Genomic DNA, 9,018 nt, shown 5'->3' on the forward strand with positions numbered 1-9,018 from the left:
CAAAAGATTTTTTTTTTAATTTAAAAAAAGAACATTTTGTCTCTTCAAAGCCTTTAATGAGCTTAAATTGGAATAAAAATACTTTTTTATTTACTTAATTAGCTGCAAACAAAATATTTACTTCAAGTCAGTGGAAAGTTGCCATTTGGGAAATTCCCACCTCTGAGTTTGGAATGTTGCACCTTTAAAAATCCATCCCATAAAACAACACACTGTTGGACATTAAAATAAGTCAATAACATTTATCTCCCCAACTTAAGTGGTGCTCACATGCTCAGTGGGCCAGATCAGTAAAATGTTTGCATAAATATACCTTTAAACACACATCAAATCATTCAAAATATTTTTTTTTTTTCTGCAGAACCTGGATAAGCTAGAAATGTTGAAGAAAATAAATGTAAAATACAGCAGATTGTGACAAAACATCAAACCTCCATTTCCTGTTTTGACAGGTCTGCCTGGACTCTTTAGTGGTCCTGTTTTGGCCCACTTGCTGCATGTTGGACACCCTTTCGGAGCTTCCTGAAGCATTCCCACTTTCGAATGGGAAGTTCCCAGTTTGACTGTGGTCAGGCGAACTTTAGCGGGAACATTTTGACTTCCCCGCAGCTCCGGAGTCGTTTTCTCCTCCACGCTCTGATGGGTTAATGCGGCATGTAGGTTTCAAGCTGATTTTATTTACCATAAACACAGAAATCCGACAACAGCATCTGATAAGCGATGGCTCACAATTCTGCCAATTCCAGCCCAGAAAATGTTTAATTAGCCTGATATTTTCATACACTGTTAGAAAATAATTACTTCCAAGTTAAGCTGAAAATAGCCGAGTGGTGAGCCACGCGCCTCACGCGGCTTGGATCTCTGCCTCAAACAAGTTTTTCCTTCCACACAAATTTTGACGGATTCCCAAAGTTGGCCTGCGGAGGACGGAGTGAGACCTCTCCGACGGCTGCATCTGCACCTCCATCACGCCTCGCGTTGCATCAGATCCCGCACAATAGGTTCAGCCATAAATCACAGGGGCTCTTGTGCGGCATGAGGCAACACGGTCCGAGATATTTCATCTCGGAGCTTCATTCCCTGCCTGAATACAGATGTTGACCAACTGCGGGAGCGATTTCACATAAAAAAAAACCAAGAAGTCTTCGCTTGATGCGTCCATTTGCGGTGAGACCTCCAGAGGCCGTCGGCTGATTAAAAGCATTACTTGTACTGGCAGTCGTCTAACACACACTTTCTCCAATATTTGAATGGTATCATCCACATGCACACACACATAGTGATAAGCTCATTTAGGAAAAAAAAAATAGAAAGGAAAAAAAAAAGCAACGTGATTCAGTGATTATGTAATGGAGCATGTTTTATCTGCGAAGGTAGCCAAATCATCCTGAGAAAAATACAATGTTGGAGGATCTGCCGCATTGTCATCTGTGCTCAGGTTTCGCTGCCTCTTGTCGTCATGCATCCAGTCTAATCCTGGCATCGGACGGACAAATAAATAATACTGCATGTCAGAGACTGTAAGCAGTGTGGCATCGCAAAGGCCACCGATGCTGGGCAACTGCACACCCCTTCCTTGGCTATGAATCACGTCCCCCTGCTACATGTATGACACATCCACAGTTACGCTCGGTTCCAGGACTCCTCATCTCCCAAATGGCGCCTTCTGTTCTCATTCTGGGCTTCTATGAAAAGATTCAGTCAAAAAGAGGAAAAAAAAAAAAAAAAAAAGACCCAAAGATTTTCGTTTCAATCTCCTCTCTCTTTTGTCATTCAGGGGAAATAAGGAAAGAAAAGGGAAGAAAGCACCTCTCTGGAGGTAAAATCACCCCTTCTCTAAGCAGATCACAGCTACCAAATCATGATTTAAGAGGGAGGAGAGATCGAGACATCTGACACTGAATTCCTGAACGGTGAGGCTCGCTGCTCTCTGAAAATGGTGGCGCGCTGCATCCTTTGCATTTTTATGGGCCTGCTTTGCATATTGGATTTTAAGTGGGTCAAGCGAGGAGCAACTTGACGGGGAAAGGGGGAAGAAAAAAAAAAAAAAAAAGATCAAAACAAGATCGAGTTTCAACATGAAAATATGAAGAAATTGAAGGGAAAAGTTAAAAACGATAAATCTGGCTGCATGACTGACGCTTCTTCTCCGGACGTTGGTCTGAACGACCCCCTCATCTCCTGCCAGGACGGCGACGACGTGGAGGCTGTTTTCATGCTAGAATTGCAAAAGGACAGCCTTGAATAATCCTCATTGATTGAAAGCCATTGATTTAGCGCCCTCATTGAGACACTGGCTGCCGCCCTGAGTGGAGGGTACACACTGTATCTCCAGCTGCTTCGATTAAGTCCGAAAACTCGCCACTTCCTGTCAGCAAACACGTCATGGCGCACTGCAACCCAAAATCTCCACGCAGCAGCGTCAGCCCGACAGTTTGAGTTTCCTCATACGCACATTATATGAACCTGACATCATGTTTATTTGATGACAATAACATAGTTTGGTCAATATAGTGCAAGAAGTGCAAAGCAATCAAAACAAACCAAGAAGGGATAGAGAATCTGCCAATGCTCGTATAAAAATAGGTGTTACATTGATTAAAATATCAGTATTACACAACATAATTCATACTTCAAATATCATCTTCTTTTTATGAATTTGATAACATATCAATTCTACATATTAAGAATGAATACCCATATTCATTTTTAATATAATAATCTCCTTTATGAGAGCTCGTCGAAGGCTGACTCGCCTTCCAATTCCAAAAAAGTGCAGAAAGCATACAAAGACACTTTTTTTTTTCATCATCATCATCATCATCATCATCATCATTATCATCTTGAAATGACGCAGTCTGTTTTTCGACATTGGGGGGGTGTGCCACTTTCAAAAAAAGCCACTTTTACAATGCAGAGCTACAGGAAATGAAACTACAAACAGAAGCCTTTTTTTTTCCAGAGGATCATGAAGTATGATGACACAGGTAATATTGATGTAGAATCAAAAGTTTTGAAAAGACATGGCAGATTATATCAATAAATACTTACTTACAGACTACAGCAGAAAATAGTCCTACACAGTTTTGATGATATCTGCTGTACATTGTTTTTTTTTTTTTTCTTCTTTCTTTTTGTCCAGGAGTGATTTTTATAAACATTTCTTTTTCTGATTCACAATATACCTTATGCATGGTTATAATCCTGAAAATGAAGTTGGGTAAGAGTTTACCTGTACACTTACATTTTGTGTGTCTGTGTGTGTTTGTGTAAGTGTGTGTGTGTGTGTTTGTGTGTGTATATGTATGTATGTATCTGTGTGTGTGTGTGTGTGTGTGTGTGTGGTATTCGATCTTCACCATAGAAAAATAGATTTTGCATCATCAGTTAAGCAATTTTGTTCCTCCAGGTTTCAGAAAGCTGTATCCATTCCTGTAATGTCATGTCTCAGAAATAAGAATAAGATTGTTCGGCACACCCCGTTTCAACTCCTTCGATTGTTTTTGTTTTTTTTAGATATTTCTTTTTTTTTTTTTTATTACTGTGCCAAGGCACCCTATAAACTGGTTTTTCAAGGAGGGTCAAGAGAGAAAATGCTTCATTACATTAACAATTCTGTTTGATCAGAACTGGCTAAAGGTGGTCTGTTTCTCAAGAACTTCGAGGTAATCGGGCTCAGACTGCAATTTCGCTTTTAGCTCCAGATACTCGTTCCTGTTGGGCTCCACGTAAACAGTACTGGGCGCCGTGCCGTAGAGCACCGTTTCTCTTATCCTCTCCGGGTGCAAGAACTGACGTCTGACATCAAAGTTTGGGTTGTACGTGTACGACACGGGCCCTGTGTACTTGTACTCTAAATTGGCACCTGCAGGGATGGACGGGATTGGCTGATGGGGGGACTGCTTGTCGGGCTCCAGGATGCCCCTGAAGAAATGGTCAGCGTCTTGTACAGGGGACGGGTTTTCTCGCGGCTCGATAGTGCTAACGCTGTACGTGGGGCTCCTCATCGTACTATCCCTCTCCTCGTCCGGGGTACTCCGGTACGTGACCTTGAGCTCGTGGAGGTCACGGTAATCCTCCACGGTGTTGCCTTCCCGTGACCTGTAAATGGGGTTTTTGCACATGTGGCCCATGGGATGAGGGATGTACTCGTAGACGTGGCCGGCCGGCGCTTTCACTTTTGGGCCGGACCGGTTGCTGTAGAGGCTGTACTGCAAGTTAAAAGAGCTGACATCCGAATTGTTGGTGCTCGTGCGGTCACTTTGTGACTTTTTGCGCTTTTTCATCACCACTACAAAGAGCCCAGCAGCCACGAAGACGGACATGATGAAAACGAGCAGGAGGCTGAGGATGAGAACGGAAAGGGGCACCGTGCTGCTGGGGGAGTTGGATTTCTGGGGGGCGTCTGTGGTGACGGCTCGGTCGTCCATGGGCTCCTCCGTGGGGGGAGTCGGCGAGACGTAAGCGTCAGAGTAGTCCGGGCAGAGCTGCTCGGACTGGATGGAACGAACGTCCGTGCCGGCGTGGCGTTTGGGCGTCTCGCACACGACCTCATTAACCACGGTGCCGGCGCTGAGCTGCTCCAGCCAGATCTTCATCCCCACTATGTCGCAGGAGCAGTCCCAGGGGTTCTCGAACAGATCTATCTGCACCAGCAGCTTCAGCTGATCTAAAACACCACTCACGGCCAGGTTCTGGAAATGGTTGTTGCGCAGATTAAGCCTCGACAGAGAGAGGCTGGAAAAGATCCCCACAGGTAAAGTTTTCAGGAGGTTATTGTTGAGGAAAAGCAGCTGGAGATTAGGGAGGTAGCGGAAAGTGCCCGCGTCGACCTCCTTGATTTTGTTGTACTCTAAATAAAGATACTGCAAGTTCTGCAAACCAAAAAACATCTCTCCTGTAAGCCTGTCCATGAGATTACCATTTAAATACAGCCTACGCAGGTTGGTTAAATCCCCAAAAGCTCGGTCGTGGATCAGGGATATCCTGTTGTTCCCCAGGTGAAGCAAATCCAATCCAGTGGCATCAACAAAATCGGATCTCCGCACCACAGGGATGTAATTTCCAGTGAGATACATTTTTTTCGGATTGTATGGCTTGGGTTTTAGATCAGCAATGCTTTCAATCTTTCGCTCTTGGCAGTTGACATTTAACCCAATTTCAGATATCTGCAGGTTGCACGTGCAGGCAGTGGGGCAGTCCAAAGGCACAGGAGATTTGGTCTGAAAAGCAATGATGGGGCCGTACGGGTTACTGCCTCCTATCCGGGAGGTGGGCTTTACCCTAGTTCTGTTAAACTGCCGCGTGCCCTTGGTCGGCTTGGAGGAGGACCTGAAAACAGCCGAGGAGGTGGCAGATGCTGTGACAGCAGCTGGCGTGGTCTGGTAATATCCATTCGTGCTGCTTGGAGGTGCAGGTCTGACCGTCTCTTCCAGGGGTCTTCGTGGACAGAGCTCCTGCTTGGACACCTCGTCCAGGTCCCTGCCGTGCAGCCTGAACGGCGTCTCGCACACCACCTCCCCCACCAGGGCCGTGTACGCGATACTCTCCAGCCAGGCTTTGAGGGCGATGAGCTCGCAGGAGCAATTCCACGGGTTCTCCTCGAGTTGTAATTCCACCACTTTGTCCATGTGCTCCAGGAGGCCCATGTAGGGGAACATCTTCAACCGGTTCCCCCTCAGGTCCAAGTGCGTAAGGGGGACGTTCCGGAAGATGTTCGGGGGCAGGGCCGAGAGCAAGTTGTCATTTAAAATCATCACTGTCAGTTGGTGTAGTTTGCTCAAAGCATTGGGCTCAATGTTAGTGATGTAATTATAATCAATCTGTAGGTATTCCAAACTCTCCAGTCCCGCAAAGGTGTCATCCCTCAGGACTTCGATTTTGTTGTTGTTCAGGTGCAGCCTTCTTAATCCCTGGAGTCCATTGAAGGCACCCGACTCCACCTCCGAGATGTCATTGTTCCCCAAGTGCAGGATGGTCACCCCGGTGTAGTTGATAAAATCATTGACTGACAGCTTCTTGAGGAGGTTCCCCGTCAGCAGGAGGTGGTACATGGAGAAGTGGACCGGGCTGATCTCCGTCAGTCTGATGATCCCCCGGTTCTCGCAGCTCACCGTCAGGATCCCCTCCTTCTCCTCGCACGTGCACAGGTTTCGGCAGATCTCCCCATAATTGTCATACATCTCAACCAGCCTCAGAGATGATGCAATCAGAAGGATTATTTTTAGGATCCAGATATGCATTTTTCCTGGGAGAGGATGCCCCAGCTCACTCAAGTGCGGTACCAGTATGAGGTGTCATCTGAAATGAGGACAAGAAAAAGAAAAGCACGGGTTCTGTTTTATATGTGGCAATATTTTGCACGCACGCACACACACACACACACACACACACACACACACACACACACACACACACACACACACACACACACAGAGGGAAAAAAAAAAGATGCAGAGACAGACACTGGCCAGAGAAAGAGCAGAGTCCATGATGAGCAAACATTTGAGGTATGCATGACAAACACACAAAATCAAGCAAAAGTAAGGGCCTGTTGGTGATTGTTCCCTCTGCAGATTTCCTAAAGCTGCAATATTTTGGCCTTGTTGTGCGAGTTAAAGCTTTAATAATTGCACACAGACGCGTTGCCGTACATTCAAGTTGTTAACACAACTACCCGCGGTGGACAGCCACTGCGCATTTTTGATAGCTCGCCTGAATTCCAATCCATCTTTGAAAGGGAGGAAGAGAAACAAAATCATCTCCATCCACCATATGCGGACTGATAAATGCGATCATTTACTTGTTGTTAAGAATTTGTTCTCATCTCCCTTCCAAAAAAATAAAAAAATAAAAAAATAAAAAGGGAAAGAACCGTCAACGTTTCTCAAGCAACAACATCGCTTTGTGTGATGGATGATGTACCAACGGGATTTCTTCAATACGACTCACCCCCTCCCTCTTTCTGCCCCCCCCCCCACAAAAAAAACACAACATTAAAAACCTCAAGGATGAACTCCTATCTCCTAAAGCATGAAGATTACACACTCACCCCGCATACCCGACGACTTGTGCAAACTGTCGGCTCCCTCCTCTCCTCTCCGTCCGTCCACACAGCATGAGGATTTTTCTTTTCTTTTTTTTTTTTTTTTATTCCCTGGCTCTATGATTAAACCGATCCTTGTGCGTGTGTGAAGGAGGGGGGGGGGGAGAAAAAAAAAAGAAACCTCCTCTCATGATAAACGAATCGACTCCATGTTCAAATCCGTTGTTTTAACATATTTCTTTAAAAAAGAGAGAGCGAGCTGAATATCAGCCTGTACGAGGCGACAGTCGCAGCCCTTCTTCTGCCCACAGGCGGAAAAAAAAAAAAAGAAATGAGAGGAGTTGATCAAATAGGCAAGTGTTGCTGATCAGGAAGCGGATTTCCGATCCAAAAATGCATTCTGACTTTTAAAAAAAAATCCCATAATCTTGTAATATGTATATGGCATCTGCTGTATAGAAGGTTACAGATCCTCTCTCTCTCTCTCTCTCTCTCTCTCTCTCTCCGACGCGTGAGCGCGCGTGCTCAGACCCGCACGCACGCACGCACGCATGCACGCACGCACACACACACACAACTGGTCTGCGTGCGTTCCTTAAAAGAGCACAAAAAGCCCCACACATCGACCCGCTACATCTCTCCCACAACAAAAAAAAAAAAAAAAAAAAAAAAATACGCGCATTTTCTCGCACAGTCAATTTGGTGCGTCTCCAATTCGTTCACATTATTATAATGATGGTTATACTGCATCAACCTCTTAAAAGATTAAAAAAAAAAAAAAAAAAAGAAAGAAACGTGAGGGATGATGGAGATAACTTGGAAAGAAAACGAGTGCAGATGGAGGTTATGGGAAACTGTGACGGTGCGTGTCAGAGATGCGGGGCTTGTTATCGCCACAGCGGCCGCAGACACCTTGCTTTACAGCATCTTAAATCCGGATCAACTTCAGCACCGCAGCTGAAGGGAGGAAGGGAGGAAGAAAGGGAGATTTCAGCACCGCGGACAGCTCCCCCGAAATGCGGCCAACGCAACAGAAGGAAGGAGGGGGGGGGGGTAAAAAAAAAAAAACATGTCCTCTTACCGTGCGGATCCCGGTGAACGCCAAAGCATCCCGAAAATCACGGCTGTGCCCCGTCTCTGTCCTCCAGCCTCACTGAAAACATGGATCTCGCCGTCCTCCCTCCTCTTCGCCGGAGAAAAGGGTTTTAGAAAATGATTTAACAAAAAAAGCAGTAAAAAATAAGAATAAAAAGAATAAAAGTCAAGTCTCCTCCGCGTTTAGCTCCATAAACCAGAAGGGAATCAGTCTCATTCACGCCAGTAACGTGCCAGCCGGCTCGCAGAAGCGGGCTCCCGTCTTCCTCCAAACGAAATTAGCAGTGTCATCTCGGAAAAAGAGCCAAAACCAAAGTTCGAGCATGGTGGAGGCAGCGTGGTAATCCCACATCAGACAGGACTTGCCGCATGCATTTCAACTGTGACTCGCGTCCGGTGCGCACTTGGCGGAGCGCGGAGGAGACGCCACGGATCCCCCCGTTGTCCGCCGCCGGTGGTGCGGCTCGGACCAGTCCGTGCGCGGATCTGCACAGGGTCTCTCTGATTTCAGTTGCGCCCAGATGTTGATCGGCGGTTTGCCTCCTCCAGATTTCTCCCCGGATGACTCGATCCGGCTCTCTCCCCGCAGCAGCAGCAGCAGCAGCAGCAGGAGCAGCAGCCCCGCATCGGTCATACGACGCCCCGCGTGCGCGCACGAGCTTTATCTCCCCACCGACGCTTCAACTAGTGGAACTTGATTTCGGTTGGTGCAAACCAGCGCATACCCTGCAGCCATGGACGCATTATGAAACAATTACCACAATATGACAGTGAAAATCAAAAATAACCATAATGATAGAAACGGCTCGTGAAAAGGCGTAAACATCCCTCCCCCGATCTGTGGACTGACGCGGCGCGGAATGGAAAAGCAATTTAAT

General features: G+C 46.3%; 1 protein-coding gene across 2 annotated transcripts; it reads right to left on the minus strand.

Moving 5' to 3' along the window:
- Positions 1–2,949: 2,949 nt before the first annotated feature.
- On the minus strand, positions 2,950–8,226 carry slitrk5 (SLIT and NTRK like family member 5). Of its 2 annotated transcripts, none has more exons than XM_030086188.1 (2): positions 8,127–8,226; positions 2,950–6,300 (listed from the first exon to the last, which is right to left on the minus strand). In XM_030086188.1, the coding sequence occupies exon 2, from the start codon at positions 6,240–6,242 to the stop codon at positions 3,624–3,626; it is 2,619 nt and encodes an 872-aa protein (XP_029942048.1). In that variant the 5' UTR covers positions 6,243–6,300; positions 8,127–8,226; the 3' UTR covers positions 2,950–3,623. The 2 variants fall into 2 exon arrangements, with proteins under 2 accessions (XP_029942048.1, XP_029942049.1); XM_030086189.1 differs by lacking the exon at positions 8,127–8,226 and adding an exon at positions 7,052–7,191.
- Between the last annotated feature and the right edge of the window lie 792 nt (positions 8,227–9,018).

The sequence above is a fragment of the Salarias fasciatus genome, assembly GCF_902148845.1.
Source record: "Salarias fasciatus chromosome 23 unlocalized genomic scaffold, fSalaFa1.1 super_scaffold_20, whole genome shotgun sequence".
In the NCBI taxonomy this organism is placed as follows: domain Eukaryota; kingdom Metazoa; phylum Chordata; class Actinopteri; order Blenniiformes; family Blenniidae; genus Salarias; species Salarias fasciatus.

Bases quoted from the DNA above. Each gene is read 5' to 3' on its own strand.
- slitrk5 (XM_030086188.1), bottom strand. From the start codon at position 6,242: ATGCATATCTGGATCCTAAAAATAATCCTTCTGATTGCATCATCTCTG.